Here is a 21,054-nt window from a genome sequence, read left to right on the forward strand (position 1 = left end):
TCTATCATTATTACTGAATTCAGGCCCCACAAATTACAGAAAGGAAAGGACGACCTTCCTGAACTGAGCTTGATATTTCCAACGAGCCAGTTAACCCTCCCTTCACAGAAGAGAGAGAAAACTGCATACTTTCCCAAGTTTGCCACATTTTGGTTGCTTGTGATTGTTTCCGCACGAGAACCAACTCCTGTGAAATTTAACCGAGGAATATGGCCGAGAGTGCTGTAGGCTTTCTAATTAAGCAGCTCTCCACCTTACTTTCCCAAGAGAGCACGCTTTTGGGTGGACTTCGACCAGATGTTCAGTTCATCAAAGATGAACTCGGCAGCATGAAAGCTTTCCTCAGACAAGCTGAAGCAAAGGAGGACGATGACTCTCAACTCCAAGAATGGGTAAAGCAGGTTCGAGAAGTTGCTTATGATACAGAGGATGTTCTCGATGATTTTGCCTTCCGCTTTGCTCGTGGTGATGCAGATGGATTCTTTGGCGTGTTGGCAAGATCTCAAGTCAACAAAAAATCTGAAAGCTCGGCGTCGATTTCTTTGGAGATAAAAGATATCAAAGACAGAGTTGTAGAGATTTCTGCAAGCATCAGAGGTACCAGTCTCTGTATGGTACTTCAAGAAATAGGCTCCAGCTCTTCGCACGTGGCAAGCGCAGATTGTGATATTCGTGACCAAGCATCCTGATTGAAGAAGCTAAGCTTGTTGGCATCGATCAGCCAAGCACTCCTGATTAAGAAGCAAATCGAAAGAGCTCATCTCCAAAATCCTTTGATGACCATTCCACTTGAAACTAGTTTCAGTGGTGGGAATGGGGGGACTCGGTAAAACCACCCTGGTGAAAAAGTCTACGATGCTGCAGTGAAGAAACAATTTCAGAGCCATGCTTGGATAACTTTTTCAATTCAAAGTCATCATCAGGAACTTGATTCAACAATTGTATGATGAAATTAGACAACCGGTCCCTCCGCAAGTGGATTCCATGGAAGGTATTAGGCTCAGCGAATTTGTCAAGGACTTCCTCAAAGAAAGAAGGTACATCCTTGTCCTTGATGATGTGTGGAGTCTAGATGCCTGGGAAGCTATCAAATACGTGTTGCCTGACTACAACATCGCTAGTCGTGTTGTATTGACAACACGAATTACCGATGTAGCTTCTGCATCCTGTTTAGCATCCCATGACTTTATCCATAAAATGCGTCCTCTCTCTTATGAAGATTCTTGGACTCTTTTTTGCAATAGAACATTTCAAAGTAATGGTTGCCCTTCAAATCTAGAAAAAGTTTGTAGAAAAATACTAAAAAAATGTGAGGGCCTACCACTTGGAATTGTAACAATGGGTGGTGTTTTGGCTTTGAAGGACAAGGATAAGATAGATGAATGGGAGATGATTTTTCGTGGCTTTGACAGTGAGGTAGATGGTAGCGGTAAGCTTGATAGAATTAGAAGGATACTCTTACTTAGCTACAGTGATTTGCCTCACCATCTTAAAAACTGTCTATTATATCTAAGTATCTATCCTGAAGATCATCCAATTGATGTCGCTAAGTTACTTGATAAATGGATAGCACTAGGATTTATAGAAGAGAAAGAAGGAATGATAGCCACTGATGTAGCTATGAGATATCTAAAAGAACTCATCAACAGAAGCTTAATCCAAGTTAAAGGCACATGGGCTGATGGCAAATTGGTGAAATGTGGTCTTCATGATATTTTGCGTGAAATCATTGTTTCAAAATCTAAGGAGCAGAGCTTCACAGCCATAATCACTGGATATTGCACAAGATGGCCTGACAAAGTTCGACACCTGGCAATCCATAACTTCACTGATAATCCTCCACAAGGCTTCAGCAGCTTAAAGTGTCTTCGGTCCGTGGAAACATTCGGGAATAAAGATTCTCTCACAACTTCATTTTTGTCCAAGTTTTTATGTGGTGGTCCCAAGTTCCTGAAGGTTTTAAACTTAGCAAGTGCGGAACTGGACAGCATCCCAAAGGAAGTTTTCAAACTATTTCATCTCGAGTATCTGGATCTAAGTGGCACCAGAGTTAAAATCATTCCAAAATCTATTGGGCAGCTTCAAAACCTAGAATCTTTAAATTCTGGCCGAAACCACTATAACGGAGTTGCCCGTGGAAATTCTAAAGCTGAGAAAACTCCGTTCCCTTGCCGTAGGCAGAGCGGGTGATTATTCAAATAACTTTGCAATTTGGGGCTTTAAATCTCCGGATGGAATTGGAAAGCTTACCTCCTTGGAGAGTTTGGGAAATATAGAAGCAGATAGTGGTAAAGTAGTAAGGGAGATTGGGAAGCTCATTCAGTTGCGGCAATTATCCATCACAAAGCTGAGAAGAGAAGATGGAAAGGAGTTGGTCTCCTCCCTCTTGAGGCTGACCAACCTTCGAGAGTTATACATCTTCTCCATTAAAGAAGAGGAGATCCTTGACCTCCAACATTCCGTCTCTCCAAGTCTTGGATTTCTTACGAGGCTACTCTTGAATGGGCGTTTAGAGAGAGTACCGGAATGGGTAATGTCACTTCAATCCTTGCGCACTTTAGCCTTGCACAATAGTGAGTTGAGTGAAGATGAGAATGCAATAGACTGCCTTGGACACTTGCCCAATCTGGCAGCTCTTATTCTCTCTCGTGCTTATGAAGGGGAGACATTGTGCTTTAAGGCTGGAAGATTCCAAAAACTCAAGGAATTAGACCTTGTGCAATTAAAAAGACTGAAATGGGTAAGCGTGGAAGAGGAATCGATGCCCAGTCTCCAAGAGTTTGTTATTGCTGGCTGCAAGCTTATGGAGGGCCTGCCTTTGGGCCTCCAAAACTTGACCGAGCTTAAATTTCTTCAATTAAGCTAATCCACGAAGTACAGAATTTGGATAAACAGAGTGAAGATTGAATGGAAAGAAGAGTTCCTCTAAGAAAAGATAGGTAAAGGACAATCTGTTGCAGTCATCAACATTTAAATTATGATGTTTGTTGTCAATTGCTTTTTCCTACTTCTTATCCTTGTAATAAAATCATGACTCTATATTGCTATTCAACCATAATTAGTTCCTTAGATAGTTAGACATATATGTGTTTCTACGTTTATGAATATTGTGGGATTGCCTGTTACAACAATTACAAGTTCAATTTTCCCTCTTCTATAATTGAAAATGGGGAATAAATTAGTAATATGGATAAATTTTCATTAGGAGTAGGGAAACCTCGCAAATTCATAAAGGGTATATACATTATTTCCTGGACTTCTACAGAATTTGTGGTGACGTTTTCCTTTTTGGTTTATTAGTAAATCCCTTTTTCTCCTTGTGGCTTTCTTTGGATTAGGAACTTGAATGTATACTTGATGGACTAAATGAAAAATAAATATTTTTGGAAATGTGAGGGACTATATTTATCATTTTCGCTAGTAAGAGATTATTAAGGATGTAAAAGTCCAAAACGAGAGTGGAGAATGATTCAATGATTCAATGATCAAGACTGGGTCTCTTTTCGCAAACAATTTCCAAACAATAGTTCATGCCTTTCTTTTTGCAAATAATTTTTGCCACAAAAGTTTTCAATAGTTTCATCCACTCCATAGATATTTTCATGCACGTTTTCATTCAAATCAAAACTTTCACTGACAAATTCATCTTCATCAGTTACCTAAAATAATGTATGCAAATCATAATTTTCAACTATATCAAAATTTTCAAAAATCTCTCACATACCAATAAACATATCTTCTGTCAAACCAACTTCCTATGTCAAACTTAGGATTGGACTCATAATCAAGTTCCATAGAGATCTAACCAAAACCATTCAAGTGATTGAGAGTCAACAAGGACTCTCATATAATATTCTGCATAATCATGGATTTCTGCATAATTTTGATAAATAACTTTGCCTTCTTTTTTCTCATTTTCTTTTAACAAACCACAGAAAGGATTTATTTTAAGAATATTATCCAAATCACATCCTTTGAGATATTTCTCCACTACTGGCTCCCATTCTAATCTTTCATCATACGTACTTAGTGTGTGTAAAATTTTAATTTTTGTACTATTGATAAATTCTCTTTCCATGGCAACTTGAAAATAATTTGTGTACCTTCACAAATAACTTTTTTTCCCCTACTTGAATTTCTCGGCCCACTTGCAGTAACAATCACAATCAATAATAGAGTCCCCGATCACTACAAAAACACTTGTGATCCAATTCTTCAATATACACAAACTCTGCATACCCTCTAGGTATCACAAACACTCGGAATCAAACTTTTGAACAAAAAAAAATCTAGTTGTGGCCTTCTTAGTTTTTCCTACTTCTTATCTTTCTAATAAAGGCGTGACTCTGGATTGTTGTTCAACCACATTTAGTCCTTAGATATGTATGTGTTTTTATGTGCATAAAGATTTGATTTGTAAAATTATCTTGATTCTTTGTAATAAATCCTTTTCTTTTTCCTTTTCTTGTGTCTTTTGTTTTTTGATTTTGAAAAAGTTATTTTTTTTGCTCAAAAACAAAATTTGAAACAGTGTTCTAGTATCACTCTTTGGATAAGGATAGATGTGGTAATTTGTCTCAAATCGCAATGGACTACCCATGCCCATGGGGACTTTGGACGGGAGGGTTATTGTAATTTGATATTGAGCTTAAAATGGGACAAATCCTAATTGTACTCATTAATTGATGGGAAATTTTGGGAAATACTTGGGTACCCATTGGGCCCAAATATCTCACCAAAAAATTTAATTTATTCAAAAATTATCTCTAACAGTTTTTCTAGTCATACCAGCGAATATAATCTAGCAGTCTTACTAGTCATTATCCACAAGAATTTCCAGCATTTCAGTCAATTTGGACCTGCTATCTTTGGACAATGATGAGGATAAATATTCAACACCCTAAGTGCCTTGGCCATCTTGATATCTATTGGAATATGGCTATATATCTATTTTTTCCTTTATTTGTTAATCCAATTTTTGGTGGGAATCTTGAGTATAAGGCACTTGCATGTTTATTTTCTTGTTAGCTATTTCCTTTGCCCTTTTGTTTTCATGCTTTTGAGGAAGTGAAAATGTCAACTTCATATATGAATAAACCAAAATGTTCATTCTTTTGCTTTAATCCAAGGAGAAGATATGTTCATTCTTACCAAAATGTCATATCTCTTTTAAGCAATTATTGATCATTCTAGAGTGTAAATCAATGTTATTCAGGCTCAGTGGACTAATTTGATTACCCAATGCTACTACTTGCTAACTCAAAGATCATTTTTTATGGTAATATGATTTTGTCGGAAATTGCATTACATTCCCCATTTGATGAAAAAATGAATTCATGAAAATATAAATTCACAATAAGACTAAAAGAAATTTAATAAATAAAAAATATTAAAGTTATATAAAAAATAAAAAATGAATTAAATATTTTCAAGAAACGTGAGGGACTATATTTAGCATATTTCCTAATATATTATTAATGATGTTAAAGTCCAAAAAGTGGGCAGAGAATGCTTTCAAATTGCTTTGATGATCAAGACTGGGTCCCTTGCTAAGTCCAAATTATGTGATACAATAACAGATATTAATATATCATCCTATATATCTCTAAGTCACTTTCATCCGATATTCTAGAAGAAAAGATCCCTGCAGCGTTTCATCCGATATCTCTAACTGCTTTAACGTACGCGGATATCTTTTATGATATCATTCTTCTTTTCTCAAGAACAAATACATATCTTGACAAAAGTTTATAGAACCAGCTGAGTTGGCCGCTAGGATACCAAGGGAAAGGCTGAGTTGGCCGCAAATACATAAATTCCACTCTTGCACATTTTCGTCCCCTGTTCCTCACTCACTTCGATGCATGATACCAAGGGAAAGGTCATTTTCCTGCTTACGCCATGAACAGGAAGAGAGGATACTAGTCAACTTCTTATGAAACGTCAACACAAGAGAAGATGCATATATGCATTCTGTGTAGTTAACTATCATCTGCTTTTCTGAGCTTTAATTCTTGTACGCAATGGCATATGAAAGGAAGAATTTCAGGCTAGCAAGCTCATCTTGTTTTTTGTTTTGTACTCTTTTTCATATCTTTATTACTGCTTCTGCTGCTGCAATTCATTTCGAGACAAGCAATGAGACAGACTACCAATCTCTGCTTGACATCAAGGGTCTAATACAAGGAGATCCATTCCAGGCTCTAAGCTCCTGGAATGATTCCATTCATTTTTGTGATTGGCGTGGAGTCACATGTGGCCTGCTTCATCAAAGAGTCACTGTCTTGAATATGTCATCATTTCACTTGGTTGGTTCTCTTTCTCCCTCCATAGGAAACCTTACCTTTCTCAGAGAACTCAATATTCCGGATAACAATTTTCATGGTATGATTCCTGAAGAAGTAGGCAGACTTTTTCGGCTTCAATATCTTCGTTTTGCCAATAATTCCTTTGAGGGAGAACTTCCATTAAATATCTCGGGTTGTTCAGAGCTAAGTATTCTTGATTTAAGGGGTAACAGGCTCATCGGGCGAATTCGAGATGACTTGAGCACTTTATCTAAGCTTTATGCTCTGAGCCTTTCCAGGAATAATTTCTCAGGCAGCATTCCACCATCTTTGGGTAATATTTCCTCTCTTCAGATACTTAGCATATCAAGAAACAATCTAGGTGGAAATATTCCAGCTGAGATTGGTCGGCTTTCAAATCTGCATGTCCTTGAGCTGTCCTCAAATAAACTTTTAGGTGCAGTTCCTCCTCAGCTCTACAACATTTCGACACTCCAGATCTTTTCTATTACTAACAATCTATTAAGTGGACAGTTTCCTGCTACTGTGGGATTGACTCTTCCAAACCTTACTTTATTTTTGGCTGATTTGAACCAATTCTTTGGATCAATTCCAACTACATTAGCAAATGTTTCAGGGCTCACAAAAATTAGCATAGGAGACAATTCACTCACAGGACCAATTCCACAAAATCTAGGTAGCCTGAAAGAACTTCAGGTTTTGCATTTTGGCCATAATCCCCTTGGAACTGATAAAGCAAATGATATTAGCTTTATTTCCTCCTTAACAAATTGCACAAATCTACAAATATTGAGTTTGTCAAGAATTCAAATTGGAGGCATGCTACCAACTGCCATTGCCAATCTTTCAACCAAACTCACATCTTTGTGGCTGAATGATAACATTATATCTGGTAGCTTACCTTCCGGGATTGGAAACCTTGCAAGCTTGGGCTATCTCGATGTGCGTAACAATTCTCTCTCAGGCATAATTCCTGATTCCGTGGGGAAACTTGTTAAAATGCAGGAGCTTTATCTGTCTGAAAATAGCTTCACAGGAGAAATTCCTTCAACAATCGGTGACATTTCTGAACTACAGATTCTTGTATTAGAACAGAACATGCTTACAGGTAACATTCCTGTTTCTTTGAGTAACTGCAGTAACTTGCAAGGATTTACTGTTAGTCAGAATCGCCTAAGTGGAGCTTTACCTAAAGAACTTCTTGCTCTTTCATCTCTCTCTCTTGGCCTCCTCTTAGCTCAAAACCAATTCACCGGATCATTACCATCGGAAGTTGGCAATTTGAAGAATCTTGTGTCATTGGATATTTCAGAAAACAAATTATCTGGTGAAATTCCAACCTCTATTGATGGTTGTGAGATGTTGGAATATCTTCGGTTGAAAGGTAACTTTTTGGAAGGCTCTGTACCTTCTACTTTAGGAGAATTGAAAAGCATTCAGGTCATAGATCTATCTCAAAATAATTTGTCAGAGCAAATTCCAGCTTCTTTGGCAAAATTAAAATTCATCAGCACTCTAAATCTTTCCTATAATATGCTAGAGGGTGAAGTGCCAATGGATGGGATCTTTGCAAACTCTAGTGCCTTTTCAGCACTGGGGAATGGAAAGCTATGCGGAGGAATCAAAGCATTGAACTTATCATCTTGTCCTAAACCTACCAAAAAGAAAGCAAAGCTGTGTACTCCTATAGTAATAGTTATTGCCATTACTATTCCTCTAGCTATAGTTTTACTACTCATATCTGCCTATGCAATTCATAGACTAAGAAGCTCAAAACAACAATTACCTTTTACCTCTGCAGCAGAAAAACAGAATCAGAAGCTCTCATATGCAGAATTATATGATTCCACCAATGGTTTTTCTTCAGAAAATTTGATTGGTGAAGGTAAATATGGCTCTGTTTACAAAGGGGTCCTCAAACCTGGTGAGCAAATGGTTGCTGTTAAGGTTCTTAAGCTCCACCAACACGGTGCCCATAAGAGCTTCTTGGCTGAATGTGCAGCATTGAGAAACATCCGCCATCGAAACCTTGTCAAGATCATAACCTCTTGTTCAAGTTTAGACTTCAAGCACAACGATTTCAAGGCTTTGATTTTCGAATATGTGCCTAATGGAAGTTTAGAGAATTGGTTACATCCAAGTTCAGCTGAGGAAGAGGGACAAGGCCTAATGAAGCTCCAGTTGATACAAAGACTGAATACTGCAATCGACATTGCGTCCGCCTTGGATTACCTTCATAACCATTGCGGGACACCGATTATCCACTGTGATATAAAGCCAAGCAACATACTTCTAGGTGATGATTTTCCTGCCTTGGTTAGTGATTTTGGCCTAGCAAAATTTCTTTCCTCCATCGAAGGTAAATCCCATCAACATCAAAGCAACTCAGTAGCAATTAAAGGAACAGTTGGATATGTTGCTCCAGGTACAATTACATGCCTTCTGAAGTTTAAACAATCTTTCAATTAGAATGTCCGAGATGTACACAATTATTCGACCTTTCAATCCCTTCAGCATTTCAGCCAATAATTCTTCTCCGTCCTCCTGGAACTTGAAATTGCAGAATATGGCATGGGTGGAGAGGTATCAACACAAGAAGATGTATACAGCTATGGTATTCTATTGCTTGAATTGTTTACAGGGAAAAGGCCTACTGATAGTGACAGGTTGTCAGCCTGTGCAATAATAAAACCTGCTCAAACTAAAAGTAATTTCTGTAGACAGCGGTAAGCAGGGTCGAATCCACAGGGACTGGGAGTAATTGTTTCTTTTCAAACTCACAGTGACAAAGGGGGGTGTTTTTGTGGATAGGCAACTAAAAATAATTAAACAATCCAACTAAAAATAAATAATTAACTAGCACAAGTTTAGCAAGAATTAAATCAAGAATAAATAAATTCTAGCCAAGGACGCAACTACTCTGGCACAATCCAATCATCCGATCATTGATGCAAGAGATGTTCACTTAATGTATTAATAGGCTAGTTATAGTCTGACGACCAATTTTTCCTTAAATTATTGATAACCAAGGTACGACCGTTGATTACCCCTAATCAGCAAATACTCCTAGGTACGACCATAGGAAGTAATTTTCCAATTGCATTAATAACTAGAAAAACCTAGCCCTAATCAATAACACGCTACGAGGGTTATTTAAATTAGATCGCACGTTCCCCTAATGTGTAAACACACCAGTTGCCACTAATATTAATCAATCAAACAATTACGGATTTAATTGACTAAATTGGCACGAGATTAATAAATCACATTGAACATCGGGCCCTTGACATCCAATTAATAAAATAATCCCATGAAAATTCAAGCAGACAACGTGCAAATATTAATAAATTAAGGAACACGTGAAAACTAATTAGATCTCACAGATTTTCGGGACTGCGCCGTCGAGTTGACCCTTGACTAGATGGAAGGCTTAGCCACGCCGCATAATGAAATCACCACACGAATTAATAAATTGCAAAGGCATTGCGTTTTCTATTAGGAAGTAAGGAATAAAAGGTGTTTTTCCCGTTGGGGAATATTGTCGAACACCTGGCGTGTGTCAGAGGCCAGTCAGGAGAAGGAAAGAAAAACTAAAGACTAGGCTAAAAACTAAACTAAAAGATAAACTAAAAACTAGAGATGTCTTCTTTCCCTACGTTATCCCTATTTAAGAAGCAAAAGAAAGATAGACTAAAGCTATCTAGGTGGTCCCCACACATGTGGACAAAGCCTCCAAAATATTTCTTGTTCCAAGTCTCTTTTTACGTAGCTTTCTTTGAAGAGCCCAAATGACTTATAGCTTTGTGGTCCCCACCAATCCAAGGGCCCAAGGATTGAAGCCCTTAGAAGTCTCCATATTCTTCATAAAATCCCTCCTTTTTGGTAGTTTTCTGTTTCATTCCTGAAATTAAGTCCAGATACCAAATATGAGTAGATATCAGCAATTAACACAATATTTATCAGGGATAAAAGGGGAAATTAATAATAAAATTACTAACAAATTATACCCTATCAGATAGCATGTTCACAGAAGATTTTAGTCTCCATAGTTATGTTAAGACGGCTCTTTCCCATCAGGTAATGGAAATTGTTGATCCAAAGATCTCAATGGAAGCAGAATCCATACCAGGTATAATCACCAAAACAAGCAAAGGCGGCAGCATCAGTCAGGAGGAATGCTACCTATCGATGTTTCGGATTGGTGTTTCATGCTCTTCAGAAATTCAGAGGGACAGGATGAATATTAAAGATGTCCTCAGTGGATTACAAGCAATCAGGAATGAGTTTGTTCAGGTTAATGAGATGAGAGCAATGTGAATTATAGTTCTTAGTTGTGGATAAATCTTGTACATTCCACTCTTTAAATGCTTTGAAGCAGTACTCAATTTGATTAAATCTATAAAGTTAAAGATATTTTTGTGATGTGTGTAAAAGCAGTCAACAAGAAGCTCCTATTTACAATCCAAAGTTGCTTAATTGCTCCTTGGAATTTTACTTCTAGTAACCTAAAAGGAGTTATCCACCTTGATTTTTCTTATTCTCTCGCACTCATAAAATTGATAGATCGGTAGGGACACCAGTTTGTACGAAGCTGTTGAGGGAGCAAGAAGATGGACAACATATTATTCAGAAAATACGACTATGTTTCAGTTATTTAGTTCATAAAGTTAATTGTTTTTTTTTTTTTTGTTTATCTTTCTGAATTTTGTCAGAAGTCTTCATGTTCTTCTACACGTGTAACTGCTCAGGTGTAGTTTTGGCTATATTATTCCGTACTAATGTTTGAACAAATCTATTTTATGACTCAGAAGATTTTGACATGGAAAAGTTTTACAATAGTAATAGTAAAGACTCTCTAAAATTAATTTGTATGTCATTTTAAGTTGGTTAATAGAATCATGGTTTTGATAAGTTGTACATGTTGGTATATGACCCCTGCTATTCTACTTGATCATTTTTTTTTTTGCAGGGTAGACATTTGATTGCAATTGCATTTTGACCAGGTTTAAATTGTTTGTTTTCGAGCAAATGTATAAATATTTTTTTTTCACTTGATATGGACAATGAGAACATAATAACGAATAAGGAATGCTTGATTTCATGTAATTTGATATTTTCTTAGCTGGTAATTATACATGAATGCTTTTTTAATAAATGCATTACTTATTCTTAAAGTAAAGGAATAAAAGTCAAAGTTCCCAATATAAGGTAAACAAATAGCACAATACAAACAAATAAAACAAAATTAAAAATATATGTTGTCCTATGACATATTTCATGATAATTAAGTTAAGTCTATACTGATTTTATTGATGCTTGTTTTAATAAATAAACACACCCAATTCTAACATCTAAAATTTGATTATGCTCAATTTAGAGATATTATTATTATTTTCTTTATAAAAACAACTATCACGTGTATGTATCAAAAATCTGTTAAAATAAGTTATTACTAATCAATGATGTCTGTATAATTGGACAACACAAAGAAAGTCTATCAACTGTACGTTTCAATCATATTTATTAAACCTGGCCCAATCTGATGGTCGAACTGATCAACTCGGTGAACCAGATATTGGATCTCTAATTAGACCGTTTAAGCACAAAACTCGGTGACTCGTTAATGACAAAGAAGAAATATTCTTTTTGTAGCTTTTGTTTCAAACTTTACATCTAAAAGGTTCTACAGATATTCTTGTTCATTAAAATTTAACAATCTGAATTTCTATGTGACCACTCGATTATCTGACTATGGTTAGCAGAAACAGCCTTGCAAGTTTGACTCTGGCAAAACAGAAAGTTAGATGAAATGTTAAAAAGGGATTTGATTAGTGAAGGCTAACTTGGGCATTTTAAGAAAAATCGCACTGGCAGAACAAATAAAAGAATCGCCAGCCAGCAGAATAAGAAATCAACAGCTAGAAGAAATAAAAAGAAAAAAATTTGGATACAAATGGTTGCTAAACAGATTAAGAAAAGGAAAATATGATAATTCTCAATTTACAAATACTAAATTTGCTATTACAAGTTTTTTCTTGTTTACGCTAAACTGTAAAAGTTTATATTAATATGAGGGGTTAATACCACTTTGTCCCCCCAAACTTTGGACGATTACCCACTTCAATCCCTAAATTTCAAAATGGGACACTTAAGTCCCTAAACTTATAAATACTTTCCACTTAAGGAAAATTGTTAACAAATCCTGAATGCCGTTAGTGGTCGAAGTGTCCCATTTTATAAAGGTTTAGGGATTTAAGTGTCCTATTTTATAAGTTTAGGGACTTAAGTGGGAGGTATTTATAAATTTAGGGAATTAAGTGTTCCATTTTGAAATTTAGGGACTGAAGTGGGTAATCATTCAAAGTTTGGGGGGACAAAGTGGAATTAACCCTAATATGAGCAATAACGTTCTTTTACAAAAGAAAAAGCTCTCAAGTACATAAGAAAACCTATACTATATACAAGAGATACAAATAGACATAATCAGTTAAGAAAATTTAACAGACAATCCCCATTCCAAAGCTATCAGACAATTTTCATGAGTTTCAATTATAGAGGTTTTATCTATGGTGGAAGCTGACTCACCTATGCATGTGGGAAGAGCAAAGGAACAACACATCACTGCGGAGCAGGGCAGAAAAGAGCTATTAAAAGTAGTGACCGGAAAGTAGAAGAAGTTTCACACAAGGTCCATTGTGCTTTTAGGAGAAATAACATGTATGCCCCTCAACAACTTATGGGCATTTGTATGCACACAAAAATTGCATTAATTTTATATAAAATTTATTTTTTATGTAATTGCATTTATTATAAATCTATCAAAAAATTTTCGTTTATAAGGTTATTGTAATTTAGTAGTTACAATTAGGGATGGCAACGGGGCAGGGTTGGGGCGGGGGACCCCTCCCCCGCCCCCGCCCCGTTGCCTATTAGTTCCCCCCGTCCCCCGCCCTGCCCCCCTTGCCCCCCGCCCCGCCCCCGCCCCCACCCCCCTTGCCCCCCCCGCGGGGTTAATAAAATTTTATTATAATTATTATATTTTTTAATAAATAATCAAGTACTAAAATATCAACACATCACCAAATTATTATTCATTGTAATTTTACAATTGAAACTCATAAAAACAATCAAACAGAAGTTATTTGAATACAATCCAATATGATGAAATAAATATAACTAAAATAGTCAAGTTTTCACTTTTAGTACAAATGCAATCACTAATTCATTATTGTGTTTGTGCTTTTTTTTGAGAAAAAAGTGTTATTCTATTAAGTGTAATTAGAAATTTAGTATAAATGTATTAGTAAATTTAGTATAACTAATTAATAAATTCTATTAGTAGACATGTATAATTATTCATATAATTGATAATATCAATTATATTACATAAACTAATATACATTATATAATACATCTAACTAATAATATCATTATCATAAGTTTATAACTAATTAACTTACATATATATATAATTTATTTTTTTTTTTGCGGGTGGCGGGGCGGGGGATGGGGCGGGGGTATACTCCCCCGCCCCGTTTCTAAGCGGGGGGAAAAAATTCCCCCCCGCCCCCGCCCCAACCCCCGCCCCGAGAGCCCCCCGCGGGCACCCGCCCCCATTGCCATCCCTAGTTACAATATTTAGAGTTGTTATATTGACAAAATGTGATTAAATAGTCAGATCAAAAATTAGTTTTTCTTTAAGGATAAAATAGAAAGTTTAAAAAATGACATAAAAAAGTTTACACTAACTGCAATCCCTCTAACTTTATATGTTGCATAGATAGTGGCTTTTTAATTGGAGTAAAAATTATAGATGAATTATTACAAACATAATTAACATAGTGCGTCAAGAAACCAGAATCGTGACATAATTGACCTAGTAGATTTTAATTTAAATTTAGCAATTAGATAAGTAATCTTATATGTAACATTGTGACTTTTAAATCCAAATCGAATTTGTAGATGAGTAGTCATAAACATAATTAACATAGTACTCCAAGAAACTAGAATTGAGATTGTAGATAAAATAATCATAAATATAAATCACATAATATAAAGTTTTCAAAGATTGAACATTTCAACTATTGAAATAACTAGATGGTTATCAACTTAAGTCATAGTTCCGCAACTAGTTATACTGGACATGATAGGTTATAAATCACAAATTTGACTAGTAAAGTAGTGTCAAAAATTTTTGGCTTTTTAAATATTAACATTATCTAATGACAAGGATAACCAAATTGTAGTAAAAATCAAAATTTACATAAAAAAAAATAAAACTTTAGTTGATTAAATGGATGTTTCTTTGAATTGTAAGTACACTCGAGAACTTAAAACATCATTAATTTATCAATTAATTAGTACCGCTTTAAATTAATAAAAATTGTATGGTCTCAAATGTATTAATTTGTAGAGGGTTTACTATAATTTTAATTACTTGCGTACGCTTATAATGTGTCATGTACACTAGTATAATATTAACTTCAAAAAATACTAGAACAAATTGGGAGAGTGAAGAAAATTTAGAAGAAAAAGAAGTAGGAAAAAGGGAAAAAACTGTCTTATGTCTTATTACTTGCGTTTATGTCTTATTGTCTCTCGGCTCTTTATGCTCTCCCAATTGAGCATTTGCAATTTAGTCTAATCAGCCCAATCTAATGTATATGCATATATGCAATTTAGTCTTATAGAAAGTCCCACATTGACATTCCTCTGCTCCGACTGCCTACCGGTTGCCTAAGCCCATGTGGACCCATAAACCTTTGACAATGGTCCCAGGCAGAGTTGCTGCGATTGTAGTGGTCCTGCGGCTTCTGCCCATTGTGGCACGAAATCACGCTCAAGTGCACGCGTTTTTGTTATATATAGAATTACGCGTTTCATTTCTAAATGGAAAAGGTATTGACGCGCACAAAAGGACAACGACTTCGTATCACCCAATAAGAATACCTAACTTTATTACAAAGAACAACGACTTAAGCCCCAAAGTTTACATTGGACCATAGTTAGTAAAATAACGTGACGGGTGTAATACGAGATATTATATATATATATATATATATATATATGCATATGAGATAGTCAGTGAAATAATGTGACGGGCATAATATGAGATATTATATATGCGCATATTATATGGAATTTTTTTGAAAAAATATGAGTAAAAGTTTGACATGAAAATATGTGTTTGAAAAAATTACATATATAAATTCATACATGAATAGTATGAACATATTTGAATGTTAGGGAACTAAAAAAAAGGTAAATTTTTTGAAGACTATACTACATTTATACCAATTTTAAACTTATTTTTATGTATGAGACGTTAAATTTATTAAAATTTTATCACTTTATCACTTAAATATGTATAAATCTATAGTTGCTATGATATATGTCGCTATTATTTTATATATAATTCAAAAAGTATGTCATTATCTTACTCAAATCTTAAAATTTTTTGAAAAAATTGAAGTATAATTCATGAAGTAAAATATGTAAAAAGTTTATTACCTGTTATATATGGTTAATTGAAAAGGATAAGTATTTTTTGAATATTTGTTAAATATATGAAATATGAAAAATTCTTTGAATGAAACGTACGAACATGTGTTAAATGGGTATAATACAAGTATTTACTGACTATGCATTGGATTGTACTCCCTTCAAGGCCAAAAGAAAAAAAAAAGGATTGACGTTGATCGTGAATTTTGACATCAAAGTCTACATATTCGGTCTTTTCCTTTTTTTTCCAAATTTTGATTTACTCATCTTGATTTTCATGTTCAAATCAACTAGGGCCAGTAGAAGAAAGAGCACTTCGGGACCGGGAGATAATGAAGGAACAAAGACTGGGTAAATTCAGCTGCCACTTTCCATCCATGGAGCCCAGTAACCCAAAAGAAAGTTTGATTTGTTTGATATTCTACGGACAACTTAAATTCAAGCCCCACAAGTCACAGAAAGGAAAGGACGACTTTCCTGAACATGATCTTGATATTTCCAACAAGCTAGTTAACCCTCCCCTTTCCAGAAGAGAGAACAGCATACTTTTTCTTGTGATTGTTTTGGTAAGAAAACCAACTCCTGTGAAATTTATCCAAGGAATATGGCTGAGAGTGTTGTAGGCTTTCTAATTAAGCAGCTCTCCACCTTACTTTCCCAAGAGAGCACGCTTTTGGGAGGACTTCGACCAGATGTTCAGTTCATCAAAGATGAACTCGGCAGCATGAAGGCTTTCCTCCGACAAGCTGAAGCAAAGGAGGACGATGACTCTCAACTCCAAGAATGGGTAAAGCAGGTTCGAGAAGTTGCTTATGATACAGAGGACGTTCTCGATGATTTTGCCTTCCGCTTTGCTCGTGGTGATGCAGATGGATTCTTTGGCCGTGTTGGCAAGATCTACAACTCAATAAAAAATCTGAATGCCCGCCATCGGATTTCTTTGGAGATAAAAGATATCAAGGCCAGAGTTGTAGAGATTTCTGCAAGGTATCAGAGGTACCAGTCTCTGTATGGTACTCAAGAAATAGGCTCCAGCTCTTTGCACGTGGCAAGCGCAGATTGTGATATTCGTGACCAAGCACTCCTAATTGAAGAAGCTAAGCTTGTTGGCATCGATCAGCCCAAAAAAGAGCTCATCTCCAAAATCCTTGATGACCATTCCCACTTGAAACTAGTTTCAGTGGTGGGAATGGGGGGACTCGGTAAAACCACCCTGGTGAAAAAGGTCTACGATGATGCTGCAGTGAAGAAACAATTTCAGAGCCATGCCTGGATAACTGTTTCTCAAAATTTTCAATTCAATGTCATCATCAAGGACTTGATTCAACAATTGTGCGAGGAAATCAGACAGCCGGTGCCTCCGCAAGTGGAATCCATGAATCGTGTTAGACTGAGTGAATTTGTCAGAGACTTCCTCAAAGAAAGAAGGTACATCCTTGTCCTTGATGATGTGTGGAGTCTAGATGCCTGGGAAGCTATCAAATACATATTGTCGGACTGCAACATCGCTAGTCGTGTTGTATTAACAACGCGAATTACCGATGTAGCTTCTGCATCCTGTTTAGCTTCCCATGACTTTATCCATAAGATGAGTCCTCTCTCTTATGATGAGTCTTGGACTCTTTTTTGCAATAGAACATTTCAGAGTAATGGTTGTCCTTCATATCTAGAAGAAGTTTGTAGAAAAATACTAAAAAAATGTGAGGGCCTACCACTTGGAATTGTAACAATGGGTGGTGTTTTGGCTTTGAAGGATAAGGATAAGATAGATGAATGGGAGATGATTTTTCGTGGCTTTGGCAGTGAGGTAGATGGTAGCGGTAAGCTTGATAGAATTAGAAGGATACTCTTACTTAGCTACAGTGATTTGCCTCACCATCTTAAAAACTGCCTATTATATCTAAGTATCTATCCTGAAGATCATCCAATTAATGTCGAAATTTTACTTGGTAAATGGATAGCACTAGGATTTGTAGAAGAGGAAGAAGGAATGACGGCCACTGACATTGCTATGAGATATCTAAAAGAACTCATCAACAGAAGCTTAATCCAAGTTAAAGACACATGGTACGATGGCAGATTGGTGAAATGTGGTCTTCATGATATTTTGCGCGAAATCATTGTTTCAAAGTCTAAAGAGCAGAGCTTCACAGCCATAATCACTGGATATTGCACAAGATGGCCTGACAAAGTTCGACACCTGGCAATCCATAGCTTCACTGATAATCCTCCACAAGGCTTCAGCAGCTTAAAGTGTCTTCGGTCCGTGGAAACATTCGGGAATAAAGATTCTCTCACAACTTCATTGTTGTCCAAGTTTTTTGTGGTGGTCCCAAGTTCCTGAAGGTTTTAAACTTAGCAAGTGCGGAACTGGACAGCATCCCAAAGGCAGTTTTCAAACTATTTCATCTCGAGTATCTGGATCTAAGTGGCACCAGAGTTAAAATCATTCCAAAATCTATCGGGCAGCTTCAAAACCTGGAGGTTTTAATTCTGACTCGAACCACTATAACGGAGTTGCCCGTGGAAATTATAAAGCTGAGAAAACTCCGTTCCCTTGCCGTAGGCAGAGTGGGTGATTATTCAAATAACTTTTCAGTTTGGGGCTTTAAATCTCCGGATGGAATTGGAAAGCTTACCTCCTTGGAGAGTTTGGGAATATAGAAGCAGATAGTGGTAAAATAGTAAGGGAGATTGGGAAGCTCGTTCAGTTGCGGCAATTATGGATTACAAAGCTGAGAAGAAGATGGAAAGGAGTTGGTCTCCTCCCTCTTGAGGCTGACCAACCTTCGAGAGTTATACATCTTCTCCATTAAAGAAGAGGGGACCTTGATCTCCAAAATTCCGTCTCTCCCAGACTTGGATTTCTTACAAGGCTGTCGTTGAGTGGGCGTTTAGAGAGAGTACCGGAATGGGTAATGTCACTTCAATCCTTGCGCACTTTAGCCTTGGACAATAGTGAGTTGAGTGAAGATGAGAATGCAATAGACTGCCTTGGACACTTGCCCAATCTGGCAGCTCTTATTCTCTCTCGTGCTTGTGAAGGGGAGACATTGTGTTTTAAGGCTGGAGGATTCCCAAAACTCCAGAGATTACAGCTTGTGCAATTAAAAAGACTGAAATGGGTAAGCGTGGAAGAGGAATCGATGCCCAGTCTCCAACAGTTTCTTATTGCTGGTTGCAAGCTTATGGAGTGTCCTAGCGTCATTCTTTGGAATAGGAATTTGAATTTAGACGTGACGAAAAAATAAATTATTTTCAGGAAACGCGAGGGACTATATTTAGCATTTTTCCTAATATGTTATTAATGATGTTAAAGTCCAAAAAGCGGGCATTCTAAAAAAGGAAGTCCAAATTTAAGATGATGGGCAGACTGGGTCCCTTGCTAAGTCCAAATTATGTGATATAATAACAGATATCGATATATCTCTAGGTCACTTTCATCCGATATTCTAGAACTAACTGCTTTAACATACGCGGATATCTTTTATGATATCATTCTTCTTTTCCCAAGAACAAGTACATTTCTTGACAAAAGTTTACAGAACCAGCTGACTTGGCCACTAGGATGTAGGCTTTTCTAAAAATTTCAATAGCGGGTGCCTGTCTGGTCCGACGCTAGGAGGTTAGGCATTGAGTTCACATTCAGCCTTGAATTTAATCACATCTTTTACTTGACATCAGTTGCAGGCTTTCGTAGTATTCCATCAAATGCAGCGTAGATGCCAATCCAAATTCCAAACTAAGTAAATGGAAAATTTGACTTAAAGGACTACGTGAATTAGCAGTTCAAAAAAGTTGACTATTGGAGGTGCTATTCTTGCTAAATGCAAAGGTTCAACTAAAGACAACAGTGGATAGCTAATCTAAAAACGCAAATACATAAATTCCACTCTTGCACATTTTCGTCCCCTGTTCCTCACTCACTTCGATGCATGATACCAAGGGAAAGGTCATTTTCCTGCTTACGCCATGAACAGGAAGAGAGGATACTAGTCAACTTCTTATGAAACATCAACACAGGAGAAGATGCATATATGCGTTCTGTGTAGTTAACTATCATCTGCTTTTCTGAGCTTTAATTCTTGTACGCAATGGCATATGAAAGGAAGAATTTCAGGCTAGCAAGCTCATCTTGTTTTTTGTTTTGTACTCTTTTTCATATCTTTATTACTGCTTCTGCTGCTGCAATTCATTTCGAGACAAGCAATGAGACAGACTACCAATCTCTGCTTGACATCAAGGGTCTAATACAAGGAGATCCATTCCAGGCTCTAAGCTCCTGGAATGATTCCATTCATTTTTGTGATTGGCGTGGAGTCACATGTGGCCTGCTTCATCAAAGAGTCACTGTCTTGAATATGTCATCATTTTACTTGGTTGGTTCTCTTTCTCCCTCCGTAGGAAACCTTACCTTTCTCAGAGAACTCAATATTCAGGATAACGATTTTCATGGTATGATTCCTGAAGAAGTAGGCAGGCTTTTTCGGCTTCAGTATCTTCGTTTTGCCAATAATTCCTTTGAGGGAGAACTTCCATTAAATATCACGGGTTGTTCAGAGCTAAGTATTCTTGATTTAAGGGGTAACAGGCTCATCGGGGGAATTCGAGATGACCTGAGCACTTTATCTAAGCTTTACGCCCTGAGCCTTTCCAGGAATAATTTCTCAGGCAGCATTCCACCATCTTTAGGTAATATTTCCTCTCTTCAGATACTTAACATGTCAAGAAACAATCTAGGTGGAAATATTCCGGCGGAGATTGGTTGGCTTTCAAATCTGCATGTCCTTGAGCTGTCCTCAAATAGACTTTTAGGTGCAGTTTCTCCTCAGCTCTACAACATTTCGACACTCCAGATCTTTTCTATTACTAACAATCTATTAAGTGGACAGTTTCCTGCTACTGTGGGATTGACTCTTCCAAACCTTACTTTATTTTTGGCTGATTTGAACCAATTCTTTGGATCAATTCCCACTACATTAGCAAATGCTTCATAGCTTATAAAAATTAGCATAGGAGACAATTCACTCACAGGACCAATTCCAAAAAGTCTAGGTAGTCTGAAAGAACTTCACGTTTTACATTTTGGCCATAATCCCCTTGGAACTGATAAAGCAAATGATATTAGCTTTATTTCCTCAACAAATTGCACAAATCTACAAATATTGAGTTTGTCAAGAATTCAAATTGGAGGCATTCTACCAACTGTCATTGCCAATCTTTCAACCAAACTCACATCTTTGTG

General features: G+C 36.5%; 3 protein-coding genes and 1 pseudogene across 3 annotated transcripts; all 4 read left to right on the forward strand.

The window, feature by feature from the left end:
* Positions 1-209: 209 nt before the first annotated feature.
* Positions 210-2,866, forward strand: LOC113780048 (annotated as a pseudogene).
* Positions 2,867-6,023: 3,157 nt separating this feature from the next.
* On the forward strand, positions 6,024-10,625 carry LOC113780049 (putative receptor-like protein kinase At3g47110). Its single transcript, XM_027325870.1, has 3 exons — positions 6,024-8,733; positions 8,872-8,985; positions 10,324-10,625. The coding sequence occupies exons 1-3, from the start codon at positions 6,024-6,026 to the stop codon at positions 10,623-10,625; spliced, it is 3,126 nt and encodes a 1,041-aa protein (XP_027181671.1).
* A 5,788-nt stretch (positions 10,626-16,413) lies between these two features.
* Positions 16,414-18,153, forward strand: LOC113780050 (disease resistance protein RPM1-like). Its single transcript, XM_027325871.1, has one exon. It carries the CDS (start codon positions 16,414-16,416, stop codon positions 18,151-18,153), a length of 1,740 nt encoding a protein of 579 aa, XP_027181672.1.
* Positions 18,154-19,903: 1,750 nt separating this feature from the next.
* Positions 19,904-20,806, forward strand: LOC113780051 (LRR receptor-like serine/threonine-protein kinase EFR). The gene has a single exon (XM_027325872.1). The coding sequence runs from the start codon at positions 19,904-19,906 to the stop codon at positions 20,804-20,806; it is 903 nt and encodes a 300-aa protein (XP_027181673.1).
* The last annotated feature ends 248 nt before the right edge of the window (positions 20,807-21,054 follow it).

The sequence above is a fragment of the Coffea eugenioides genome, chromosome 8 (genome assembly GCF_003713205.1).
Source record: "Coffea eugenioides isolate CCC68of chromosome 8, Ceug_1.0, whole genome shotgun sequence".
Classification (NCBI taxonomy): domain Eukaryota; kingdom Viridiplantae; phylum Streptophyta; class Magnoliopsida; order Gentianales; family Rubiaceae; genus Coffea; species Coffea eugenioides.

Bases quoted from the DNA above. Each gene is read 5' to 3' on its own strand.
- LOC113780050 (XM_027325871.1), top strand. From the start codon at position 16,414: ATGGCTGAGAGTGTTGTAGGCTTTCTAATTAAGCAGCTCTCCACCTTA.
- LOC113780051 (XM_027325872.1), top strand. From the start codon at position 19,904: ATGGCATATGAAAGGAAGAATTTCAGGCTAGCAAGCTCATCTTGTTTT.
- LOC113780049 (XM_027325870.1), top strand. From the start codon at position 6,024: ATGGCATATGAAAGGAAGAATTTCAGGCTAGCAAGCTCATCTTGTTTT. The intron at 8,734-8,871 runs GTACAATTACAT...TTGAAATTGCAG, and splicing joins AGTTGGATATGTTGCTCCAG to AATATGGCATGGGTGGAGAG. The intron at 8,986-10,323 runs GTGCAATAATAA...ATACCCTATCAG, and splicing joins TAGTGACAGGTTGTCAGCCT to ATAGCATGTTCACAGAAGAT.